The sequence below is a fragment of the Giraffa tippelskirchi genome, chromosome 11, assembly GCF_054371585.1.
Source record: "Giraffa tippelskirchi isolate mGirTip1 chromosome 11, T2T-mGirTip1v1.2.pri, whole genome shotgun sequence".
NCBI lineage: Eukaryota > Metazoa > Chordata > Mammalia > Artiodactyla > Giraffidae > Giraffa > Giraffa tippelskirchi.
The window spans coordinates 275,533-285,802 of NC_137285.1; the positions used below are offsets into that span (position 1 = coordinate 275,533).

Genomic DNA, 10,270 nt, shown 5'->3' on the forward strand with positions numbered 1-10,270 from the left:
GGGGGAGTGCGGGGCGTGGGCAGGAAGGATGTGTGTCCCCCTGGGTGCAGGGTCCCAGGGAGCTATGGCCCAGGGATCCCTTCCCAAGGGCAGTGGGGAGCGGGCCTGACCTGCAGGCCAGGGGCTGACACGAACGGCACAGCCACTGCCCATCCCCAGCCCACCCTTTTGCCCCACCCCACGCAGCCCGGCTTAGGGCCAAGCACAGTCAGGGGGCATCCTCCAGCCGGGTCCTGCCATGTTCCCCAAACCCCCGCCCCCAAGGGAGTCCCTCAGAGCCCGTGGTCTCCGTGAACACTGGGCCTCACAGGCGTCGACTGTGCACTTGGAGGCCTGCCCCCCCGAGGATGCCCCACCTCCACCCAGACAAGAGGGCCTGGAGCCACGCGGGACAGTCTTCCCTGAGGACCGTCACGGGGCTGCGCCCAGCTCCAGGTCAGTCGGGCAGCTCCGCCAGGGCAGAGGGCCAACCAAAGACGCCCAGTTAAAGCCCGGGGCGTGCCGAGGGCACCTGGTGGGCGTCCTCACCCCAAGGCCACGGGTAGAGCGAGGGGGCGGCACACACACGTCCTGCTTCCATGCAGGTTTCAAATGTGTTGTTTATTCGCTATTTTGATGACTATAAATAAGTGTTTCCACTATGGAAAAGAAAGTTAGCACGGTACATTCTCGTGACCGGGGAATGGATTTTCTGAAGGTGTCTTCATGAGGGCAAAAACTTAGAAAAAAAACAACCTGAATGTTGGAAGTCAGTTCTTTATATAAAGTCCCTTGTAAAAACAAAACAGAATAAAAACAAACCGAAAAGAAGGCATAGGACAAAATTAAAAAAAGAAACGGGGCAGCCAGGGGCGAGGAGCCTGGGGCGCCTCACTGCTCCTCCTCGGCCGCAGCCGGGGCCGCGTCCTCGGGCTGCTCACCCTCCTGCACCGAGAGCGCCTCGAGCTTCTCCGCCACCTTCTCGGCGCTGTCGTTCTTGCCGGACCCTGGGGGACACGGGGGCACGGTCAGAGGGAGGCGCGGCGGCCCCAGCGTCTCCAGGTGAGCGTGCGCCTGGGACGCCGGTGGCAGCACGAGCCCAAGCAAGCAGGCGCCATGAGCACCTCCCCAAGCCCCTGAGGCCCTGGGGAGACGCGGCCGGCCCGCCCCCAGAAAGCACCTGTGTACCGGGGTAGCTGCGCTGCCCTTAACAGGGCAGAGGGCACAGCCCCCCGCAAGTTCCTGTGGCAGACGGAAAAAGCACCCGCCTGGGGCTGCGGCTGGGTGCAGAGTGAGTCTGCAGAGCCCCACCCCCCCCCACGGGCCTGCGGCACCTTTTTTTCCTTTCTCTTCGATCTCTTTCCTGCATTCTTCAAACTTCGTCTTAAATTTCTGTGCATCTGCAGAGATGAGAGAGGATGCCCCCAAAGATCCCTGAGCAGCAAGGGGGACACGGTCCTGGAGGGTCCCACGGACACCCTACTCCCATCCGGGCAGCCCGTCCTGCCAGGCACTGTGCTGGAGCAGGGCCCGCAGGGCAGAGGCAAGGCCTCCTCAGCACCAGGCGGCCGGCTACCAGGTGCCACTCTCGACAACACGAGCGGGAGGACACCCCAGCCCAGGGAGGGCAGGTTGGGCACAGCCCTGTGAGCGCGGACCCTCCCCAGAGGGCCCCCCGCACACGTCTGGGTCCACTTACTCTCGGCGTTGAGGAAGCGGATGGCCAGCAGCTCCTGCTTGGGGCACTCATCGGCGAAGTCAGCGTGGGTATTCCAGACCCAGGCGCGGTCGCTGCCCGCGTTTGGCTTCAGCTCCATCATCGGCGTGACTGGAGGGAGAAGCCCCATGAGGACTGTGCGGCTGCCAGGCCGGCCCCCCACCCCGACCCCTAAAGGCCCTACCTGGAGCAAAAGCCTGGTTGGGGGTTCACCAACCAGGCCCAGACAAAGGCTTGTGGGTCTGGATCTCACCGAAAGCCCTGAAACCCCCCCGTGCCCACTTAAAAGCAGGGCTGTCCTGAATCTGGGAAGAGGGCAGCCATTCCCTGAGCATGAGGACACCTCGGCCGAGGTCTCCAACACCACCAGACCCGTTCACCACCAGCCGCCCCCAACCCTGTCCCTGTCCAAGCAGACCCAGAGCAGATGTGGACCGCAGCTGGGCAGGCCCAGCTTTCCCGAAAAGGGTGCCCATCATGTGGCCGAGTCCACGTCTGGCCACACAGCACGACCCGGCCCACAGCAGGCAGGGCTGTAGCCGAGATGCAGAAGCCAGAAGTGGGGTGGAGACCCACCACTCTCGGCCTTGCACTGCCCAGGGACATCTCAGGGAAAGAGGCCGCTGGAAGTGGGCACCGAAGGCCTGTGACCAGCTTGTACGCCACAGAGATCGAGGTGCGTCCAGGAATCAGCCTGGCCACCCATCCCTCAGGCCACGCAGGGACTCGAGGAGACTAGCTTCCCAAGAAACGAGTGCCCCCCTCCCCCGGCCAAACTTGCCCCACGTGCCTGGCAGAAGCCCTCCAGGACCACCAAGGACCAACCTCGGTGTCACACTCAGCACCGAGACCGCTCGTCCCAGCCCAGACCCCCGGTGAGCCCACGTGCCTACCGGCACTCAAGGCCCCTCTCCGCCACCACCCACCCACCCGCACACCAGGCCGGAGACCCGGTGACCAGCCAGGCTCTGGGAGTAGCCAGGTCGGGGAAAAAAACCCCTGGGAAACACCTCAAACTGGGTTGGAGAAGAAGGACCAGGCCAGAAACGACAGACTGGGCGGCGCGGGGCGGGACGGGAGGACCTCGGAGCGCGGACGCGGGAGCTGGCCCACGAGTGTCGATGGGACTGTGGTACTGGGAGGCCCGTCCCCGCCTGTCCAGCCACAACACCCTCCCCACCCCGGGGCTGCCCCCTCTGGTTCCTGCCGGGTCACCTGTGCGCCCTAAAGGCCCCGCCCCTCACCTCGCTTACTGTAGTGACTGTAGTGGTTGGCGCGTATCTTGGGTCCACGCCCCCCCTCGGTGGCCCCGGCCCTCGCCCCGCCCACTGCAGTGATTGGTGCGGATCTTGAGGGGCCCCGCCCCTCGCCCCCGCCTACTGTAGTGGTTGGCGCAGATCTTGAGGGTCTTGTCCCTGCGCATGAGCAGGCGGATGGTCCCCTTCTCCTTGTGCTTCAGCAGCTTGACGTCCCCCGTGCCGCGCTCCTTCCACTCCGGGAGGTCGTTCTCTGAAGCAAACCGGAACAGCTTGGCCCGCCTGCGAGGACAGCCGTGGGGCGAGGCGTTAGGCGGGCGTAGGAGGAACAAGGCCGGGTCTGCACCAGAGGCCTCGCCAGACATCCCTGCCTTTTACTCCAGATCTGCAGGTCAAGACATCACCAGAAAAGCGAGGAGGCCCAACGAACCCCAAGTCTTAGAGGAAAGCCTGACCTCTCAGAGGGCCCACTGCACTGCCGGCCGAGGTGGCCATCACGGTGCGCGGGCTCCCTGGCGCCACAGGGGCGGTACGGATGCGGGCAAGGGACGAGGAGCCTTTCCTCTGCTGGGAAGACAGGCTGCAGGCCTCCACTCGGGCCACAGGCTCTGAGCCGAGAGCCGGCCTTCCCGCCCACAGCAGCCCGGCCGTCTGCCTCGCCAAGGACCCCAGCTCTGCCGGTCCCTTTCCTGCAGAGACTGCTCTCCGCGCCACACGCAACCATCAAGGGAGCAGTGGGCCCACGAGGAGGACCTTCCCGCTGGCCCAGCCTCCCTGGGGAGGCTGGGAGGCGCAGACGGCGCTCCCACCCCAGGCCCTCGGGACTGGTCTCCAGCCTCCTGGTCTTAAGAGGAGGGGTCGCAGTGCTGGTGATCCCCTCTGCTTCCCTCCTCTGACCCACAGCAGAGCACTCACAAACGGTACTCTGGTGTTTCCGAGGGAACCTGAAGGGGTGGAGAGTTGGCCCCTCCTTCCCTCCGACAAACCCACCTATCGCCCCCGATTCCCACTAACTTGCAGCTGTAACTCCCAAGGCCCCGTGCGCTGCGCAGCGCTGGCACCGTCACAGTCACCCAGCCAACGGCTTCTGCGAGTGCTGCTTCAAGATGACATGGCCACCGTAACCTCTTGTTGGAGGCACCAAGATCACAAATGATCTTTAAACCACCCACCTTTTATCTGTAATTCCAAGCATCATTTCGTACATTAAAAATACTGAATCGGAAATTCAGGAGCTTCAAAGGGTGCCAGTGTCGAAGGAAAAAAGACAGTGTTGGTAAAGACCCGATGCTCGACCAGAGACAGGCAGCTATGGGAGTCTTAAAGGCGAGGTGGCAAAGACAGGGGTCTGCGTAGATGTCAATTGTGGGCAGAGTGGGACAGGCCTCCGGGCAGTGTGGGTCCCAGGGGCCAGGAATGAGTGTATTCAAGAGCAGCTTAGTTTCAACGTGGGAGTAACCATCACAAAATCCTGTGATAAAGGTCAAGCCAAGCCCTTAACACCTGTAAAAAAAACACTTTCGACCTCAAAGTGAATGTGCCTACTTCTGAAAGGATGCCAACTTACATTTTAAAAAGTTCCTCTTCATCTTCTTCCAGCGTTTTAATTTCTTGCTCGGGAAGAGAAACTATTGGCTCAAACTGGGGGTCGTGGTTGGACTCGTCAGCATTCTCGGTGGAGGTGTCGTGGTCCTCGTGGGTGTCCTGCAGTGGCGGGTGGAGATGTGAGTGACCCTTCTGGCTGCACCAGACCCCACCAGTGCCCAGGGCGAGGCATTCCCACTAGTGAAGGGCCTATCACCCCCAAAGCCTTTCTCCAATCTGCAGTGAGACACTGGACTCCTGACATCCTCTTTCAGATGCAACGACACCACCTCACAGACTCCCCACACTCCCCCTTGCCCCCGCACTTCATCTGTAGGATGGGAACGCAGATACTGCCACGTGCAGATTAAGGGCACGACGACGGGGTGGGGGAGAGGGAAGGGCCTCGAGTCGAGCACTCCTCTTACAAACCCTTTTGAGTTTTTACTGGGTGAGAAAAATCTGTGTTCTTGCTTAAAAGTTGCGGCGGCGCGCTAGTAAGGATGCAGAATTCAGCTCTGCCAACAATTTTATCTCGGTTGCGGAAATGACGCGTGTGAATCAAGGGGATTCACACAAATAAAAGCCAAAGAGTTAGGCTCCAGCGCGGAGGACTAACCACAGGGCACAAAGGATCAGGTTTTGGGCTGTCTCACGGAGCACGTGGCTTTAAGATCCATAGCCCCGGAGGGTAAGACGCCCGGACTGAGCTCCCCGGCTCGGCCCAGGAACGCAAGCCTCCGCCGGCCACTCGGCCGGACGGCATCCCTCCCCACCAGCCCCGGTGGCCACGGGCCGCCCGCCAGGCCGCGCGGGCGCAGAGGCGGGTAGCGGCTCGCGGACCGGCACCGGATGAATGGGGAGCCCAGCGGGACGGCCGCGTCCGCGCGGGGGTTCGGCGGCGGCCGGGGGCGGGCGCGAGGCCCGGCCGCCCCAAGGTCACGCGGCGCGGCGCCCGGGCCCGCGGGCCGGCGGGGGTTGGAGACGGCGCGGCCCGCCCACGTGGCCACCGGAGGCAGCGGCCCCGGCGCCCCCCGGCACCCGCCCCGGCCCGCTCGCCCGGCCCGGCCCACCTTGGCGGCCGCCATGAGCGCGGCGGCGGCGGCTCGGCGGGCTCGGTCGTTGCGGGCTCCGCGGCCTCTCGGCGGCTGCTCGCAGCTCCTTCCTCCGCGTCTGGCGCCGGCGCCTCCGCCCGCCCGCTCGCTCGCTCGCTCTTCCCTCCGCCCCGCGACCCGAACCCCGACCCCTGACCCCGGCGGCGGGAAACGCGCCGCGATTCAAAACCGGCGCAGCTTTATTGGGCTCGGGCGGCGGACACTCGCATTGTCCGGCCCGCCCCGCGCTTCCCGCCAAAACGCCCGCGGCGCATGCCCGGCCAGCCGTGCAGGCTGGGAGGGGGGCGGGGGGGAGCACGCACTCCCTGCAGCCCTCGCGCGCACTTCCGCCCCGCGGCCGCGCGCGCGCCCCTGGAGCTAGAGGACTGGGCTGGGGGAGGGGGCTCGAACGGCGCGTGGTGATGACGTAGCCGGAAGCGGGGACGATAGAGACGCGCCTCCTGCACTGCGCACGCCGGCGACCGGGCGGGAGGTCAGTGGGCCCGGAGAGCGGCGGGCGCGGGCCCCTGGCGGGCGGGCGGCGCAGCGCGTGGCCGAGGCACAGCTCCGAGCACCGCGGGTTCGAGTCCCGGCCCCTCCCAGGCCGCAGCCGGAAGGTGTGCGCTCCAGGCCTCAGGCGAGGCGGCAGACGCTGCGAACGATGGGGGACGAGCTGGACGGCGAAGTACGGTGCGGGGGAGCCGGCGGGCCGGGGACCGGGGCCGCGATGGGCTGGGGAGGCCGGGGCGGGGCTCCGGGCGCGCGGGCCGCTGCCAGCCCCGCGCCTGCCGTCTGCACGCAGGGCCGGGCGCACGTCGGGGACCCCGGCCAGGACGGCGCCGCGACGCCGGGGCGGGAGGAGGAGCCGGCAGCGGCGGCCGGGCCCGCGGGGCCGGGGCCCTACGGCTACATCCGGGCCGGCCTTTTCACTTCGGAGGTCTTCAAGCTGGAGCTGCAGAACGTGCCCCGCCACGCCAGCTTCAGCGACGTGCGGCGCTTCCTGGGCCGCTTCGGGCTGCAGCCCCACAAGACGAAGCTCTTCGGGCAGCCGCCCTGCGCCTTCGTGACTTTCCGCAGCGCCGCCGAGCGCGACAAGGCCCTATGCGTGCTGCACGGGGCGCTTTGGAAGGGCCGCCCGCTCAGCGCGCGCCTGGCCAGGCCCAAGGCTGACCCTTTGGCCAGGAAGAGGCGGCAGGAGGACCGGGGGCAGCTCCCCGCCGGCCCGGCCGCGTGCGTCGCCGACGTGGTGACCCCTCTCTGGGCCGTTCCCTACGAGGAGCAGCTGGAGCGGAAGCGGCAGGAGTGCGAGCAAGTGCTGCAGAAGCTGGCCAGGTGAGTGTAGGCGCGGGCACCCTGGGCTGGGCGCTGCGTTCACTCAGCCCGCTCCCCGGCCCTCGAACACGGTCCCTTAGGGAGCCAGCCCAGTCAGAGCCCTGTGTTCCTGGCTCAGGACAGCAGGGTCCTGAGCGCCCTGGGTAGGGCCGTTTGGAGCCCCACCGCCGCCCCTCCTCTGCCCACAGGGAGATCGGGAGCACCAACCGCGCCCTGCTGCCGTGGCTGCTCTCTCAGAGGCACGAGCACAACAAGGCCTGCTGCCCGCTGGAGGGCGTCCGGCCCTCCCCCCAGCAGGTTAGGCCTCGGGGTCCCACAGAAACTTCTCCCACTTGGTCCTCCCGCCCTCTTAGAGCTGCTTCTGGTTCTCACCAAGCACCCGCTGGTTGCCCTGCCCGTGGGGGAGCCTGGGCCTCGCATCACTGCGCTGCTGGTGTTGGACGGTCAGAGTGAGAGCCGGCATCCCTCTGTTTCCGTTGGCTCTTCTTGCAGACTGAGTATCGGAACAAATGCGAGTTCCTGGTTGGTGTCGGTGTGGACGGGGAGGACAACACAGTGGGCTGCCGGCTCAGCAAGTACAAGAGCGGGACGTGTGCCGTGGCAGCCCCCTTCGACACCGTGCATATCCCTGGGGCCACCAAGCAGGTGGTGAAGGCGTTCCAGGAGTTCATCCGGTGAGGTCGCTGGTGGCCTGGGATGTCCGGGTCCGTCTGAGAGCAGAAGACGGGGTCCCACCTGGGAGGGGGCTCTGGTGGTGGGGCTGGAGGACGCAGACCTGGGGGCAGACGCGGGCACTCAGGGCCCTCTGTGGCTCCTGCAGGTCCACCCCCTACTCAGCATACGACCCGGAGACATACTCGGGTCACTGGAAGCAGCTGACCGTGCGTACCAGCCGCCGCGGCCAAGCCATGGCCATTGCCTACTTCCACCCACAGGTCTCGGGCGGGCAGCCTGTGGGAGGGGCGTCTGGGCCAGAGTGGACTTGGACGCAGTCTCACTGGCCCTTTCTACCGCCTGCTCCAGAACCTGAGCCCGGAGGAGCTGGCGGGGCTGAAGGCGTCTCTGGCACACTACTTCATGGAGGGGCCAGGCAAGGCCAGTGGGGTGACCTGCCTCTACTTCGTGGAGGAAGGACAGCGGTCAGTAGTCGGGATGGCTGGGGCGGGGGTCCTTGTGAGGACGGTGACTGAGAGCTCCTCTCATGCCCACAGAAAGACCCCCAGCCAGGAGGGCCTGCCTCTGGAGCACGTGGCCGGGGACCGGTGCATCCGTGAGGACGTGCTGGGGCTGACCTTCCGCATCTCCCCCCATGCCTTCTTCCAGGTGGCCAGAGCCTGGGCTCAGGGGGAAGTAGGGGGCGGTGGCACTGAGCTGTTCTTGAGCCGGGAGACTGAGTGTGGCCCGAGGGGCCGTGGGGCACTCAGGGAGTCAGGTGGGCAAGGGGTGAGGGAGCCGGGCGGAGGAGCTGCTCTGATGGCCCAGCCTGCACCCAGGTGAACACCCCTGCGGCCGAGGTGCTCTACATGCTCATCCAGGACTGGGCCCAGCTGGACGCAGGCAGCACGGTGCTGGACGTGTGTTGTGGGACGGGCACCATCGGCCTGGCCCTGGCCCGGGTGAGCCCCGCCGCGCCAGCCAGGCGCACCCCCACCCCGCTCCTTTCATGCCCCTTCCTGTCTGTTCTGTGCCCTCCACTCCGTAGCAGCCCCTCCTTCGCTGCCCTAGGAGGCCTGGGCTGGGCAGTCATCAGTTCTTCCTGTCCCTGCTCCAGAAGGTGAAGAGAGTCGTGGGGGTCGAGCTGTCCCAGGAGGCCGTGGAGGATGCGCGGGTGAACGCCCTGGACAATGGTGAGGGCCAGTGGTGGGGGGGCTGCCGGGCAGCCCTGCGCCCCTACTGCACACGGGGCGGGGGCAGAGAAGGCCCCACTGCGGACCCACTGTGCACCCACGACGCCTGGGGCCGCCCTGCGGGGAAGGGCTTTCCTGAGGCATCTTGGTCCTGGGGCTTTGAAACACAGGGTGGCCTGGTGGGCCTGTGTTGGGGTGGGGGTGGGGGGTCGCAGGCCCCCCTGGCACGGCTGCCCTGCCTCTTGCAGAGCTGAGCAACGTGGAATTCCACTGCGGCAGGGCCGAGGAGCTGGTGCCTGCCCTGGTGAGCAGACTGGCCTCCCAGCAGCTCGTGGCCATTCTGGACCCGCCCCGCGCTGGCCTACGTGAGTGGCCTCCTTCCCAGGGAGTGCTGGGAGGCAGAAGGCTGCCCAGGGGCTGACTGGGCCTTTGCCTTGGGAGGGCGGCCTTGGGGACCCCCCCTTGCGGCTCTGTGTCTCCCCAGACTCCAAGGTGATTCTGGCCGTGCGCCGGGCAGAGAACCTCCGGAGGCTGCTGTATGTCTCCTGCAACCCCCGGGCAGCCATGGGCAACTTCGTGGAGTGAGTGGGGTCGGGTGGGTGGGGGCCCGCTGTGCCCGTTTCACCCCTGCAGGGGTCTTGCCACACCCCCACACTGACTGTGCTCCGTCGTTTACAGCCTCTGCAGGGCCCCGTCCAACCGTGTCAAGGGTGCTCCCTTCCGACCGGTCAAGGCTGTGGCTGTGGACTTGTTCCCTCAGACTCCGCACTGTGAGATGCTCCTTCTGTTTGAGAGGGTGGAGCACCCCAATGGTGCGGGGTCCCTGGAGCCCCACAAGTCTCTGGTCCAGACCCCACCAGCACCCCCAGGTGATGCCCTGCCGGAAGCCAGGGCCTCCCCCACTTCTTAGGGGCCACAGAAACCAGCCCTTCTGGAACAACACGTGGACCACCACAGGCGGAGCCTGGGGTCCTCAAAGCCCGCCTAGGACGGCCAGGCAGCAGCCAGAGGCCAGCAAGCCCTGTCCCTCATCCCCATATGGGCCACGAGGGCTGGAATAAACAAGTGCTGAACCGCCCGTGTTTGTGATGCGAACCCGGGGGCAAGCCCCGGAAGGCACCCTCAGAACTGGGAGCTGCTCTCAAGCGTCCTCATGCTGCTCAGAGGTGCAGGGCCTGGGGGCACGGTGCCTGGCTCCCCCCCTCCCCGCCTGTCTTGGCTCCAGAGGAGGCCCGTCCTGGTGGCAGCGAGAGCTGAGGGGAGCTGGGGACCTCCGCCCTCTGGGAGGCTGTGGCCCATGGAGGCCCCGCAGCCCCAGGGCTAAAAGGAGGGCCGTTTCCTGGGGACAGCTCCACTTTCCGCTTCCAGCCCATGGAGGTGCGTGCCTGTGGCCATGGCCCAGCTGCCCCAGGAGTATGGGGGGGTGGCCCCACAGGCTCTCCCTGCCTGCTGCCCCTGCAG

The 10,270-nt window shown here is 66.3% G+C and overlaps 3 protein-coding genes and 1 non-coding gene across 6 annotated transcripts; 2 read left to right on the forward strand and 2 right to left on the reverse strand.

Annotated features, from left to right (window-relative positions):
* Positions 1-581: 581 nt before the first annotated feature.
* On the reverse strand, positions 582-5,758 carry RANBP1 (RAN binding protein 1). Of its 3 annotated transcripts, none has more exons than XM_081541942.1 (6): positions 5,610-5,758; positions 4,520-4,656; positions 3,077-3,234; positions 1,679-1,807; positions 1,314-1,379; positions 582-986 (listed from the first exon to the last, which is right to left on the reverse strand). In XM_081541942.1, exons 1-6 carry the CDS (start codon positions 5,622-5,624, stop codon positions 871-873), a joined length of 621 nt encoding a protein of 206 aa, XP_081398068.1. In that variant the 5' UTR covers positions 5,625-5,758; the 3' UTR covers positions 582-870. The 3 variants fall into 3 exon arrangements, with proteins under 3 accessions (XP_081398068.1, XP_081398070.1, XP_081398069.1); XM_081541944.1 differs by lacking the exon at positions 5,610-5,758 and adding an exon at positions 5,156-5,313; XM_081541943.1 differs by lacking the exon at positions 5,610-5,758 and adding an exon at positions 4,969-5,313.
* LOC145528083 (small nucleolar RNA SNORA77) lies at positions 1,158-1,280 on the reverse strand. The gene has a single exon (XR_014070154.1). It is a non-coding gene; the product is annotated as a small nucleolar RNA SNORA77 (small nucleolar RNA).
* LOC145526413 (uncharacterized) lies at positions 1,883-4,179 on the forward strand. Its single transcript, XM_081541940.1, has 4 exons — positions 1,883-2,372; positions 3,336-3,451; positions 3,592-3,872; positions 3,973-4,179. The coding sequence occupies exons 1-4, from the start codon at positions 2,124-2,126 to the stop codon at positions 4,074-4,076; spliced, it is 750 nt and encodes a 249-aa protein (XP_081398066.1). The 5' UTR covers positions 1,883-2,123; the 3' UTR covers positions 4,077-4,179.
* Positions 5,759-6,063: 305 nt separating the features above from the next.
* On the forward strand, positions 6,064-9,887 carry TRMT2A (tRNA methyltransferase 2A). The gene is made up of 12 exons (XM_081541855.1): positions 6,064-6,315; positions 6,433-6,962; positions 7,151-7,259; positions 7,455-7,636; positions 7,783-7,897; positions 7,986-8,101; positions 8,174-8,285; positions 8,456-8,578; positions 8,734-8,809; positions 9,058-9,174; positions 9,294-9,390; positions 9,488-9,887. Exons 1-12 carry the CDS (start codon positions 6,292-6,294, stop codon positions 9,717-9,719), a joined length of 1,833 nt encoding a protein of 610 aa, XP_081397981.1. The 5' UTR covers positions 6,064-6,291; the 3' UTR covers positions 9,720-9,887.
* The last annotated feature ends 383 nt before the right edge of the window (positions 9,888-10,270 follow it).

Bases quoted from the DNA above. Each gene is read 5' to 3' on its own strand.
- LOC145526413 (XM_081541940.1), top strand. From the start codon at position 2,124: ATGTGGACCGCAGCTGGGCAGGCCCAGCTTTCCCGAAAAGGGTGCCCA. The intron at 3,452-3,591 runs GTGCGCGGGCTC...TCCCGCCCACAG, and splicing joins CGGCCGAGGTGGCCATCACG to CAGCCCGGCCGTCTGCCTCG. The intron at 3,873-3,972 runs GTACTCTGGTGT...ACTAACTTGCAG, and splicing joins CAGCAGAGCACTCACAAACG to CTGTAACTCCCAAGGCCCCG.
- RANBP1 (XM_081541942.1), bottom strand. The intron at 1,808-3,076 runs GTAGGCGGGGGC...TTCTCCCTCCAG, and splicing joins GATCTGCGCCAACCACTACA to TCACGCCGATGATGGAGCTG. The intron at 1,380-1,678 runs GTAAGTGGACCC...TCATCTCTGCAG, and splicing joins CCGCTTCCTCAACGCCGAGA to ATGCACAGAAATTTAAGACG.
- TRMT2A (XM_081541855.1), top strand. From the start codon at position 6,292: ATGGGGGACGAGCTGGACGGCGAA. The intron at 7,260-7,454 runs GTTAGGCCTCGG...CTCTTCTTGCAG, and splicing joins TCCGGCCCTCCCCCCAGCAG to ACTGAGTATCGGAACAAATG. The intron at 8,579-8,733 runs GTGAGCCCCGCC...TCCCTGCTCCAG, and splicing joins TCGGCCTGGCCCTGGCCCGG to AAGGTGAAGAGAGTCGTGGG.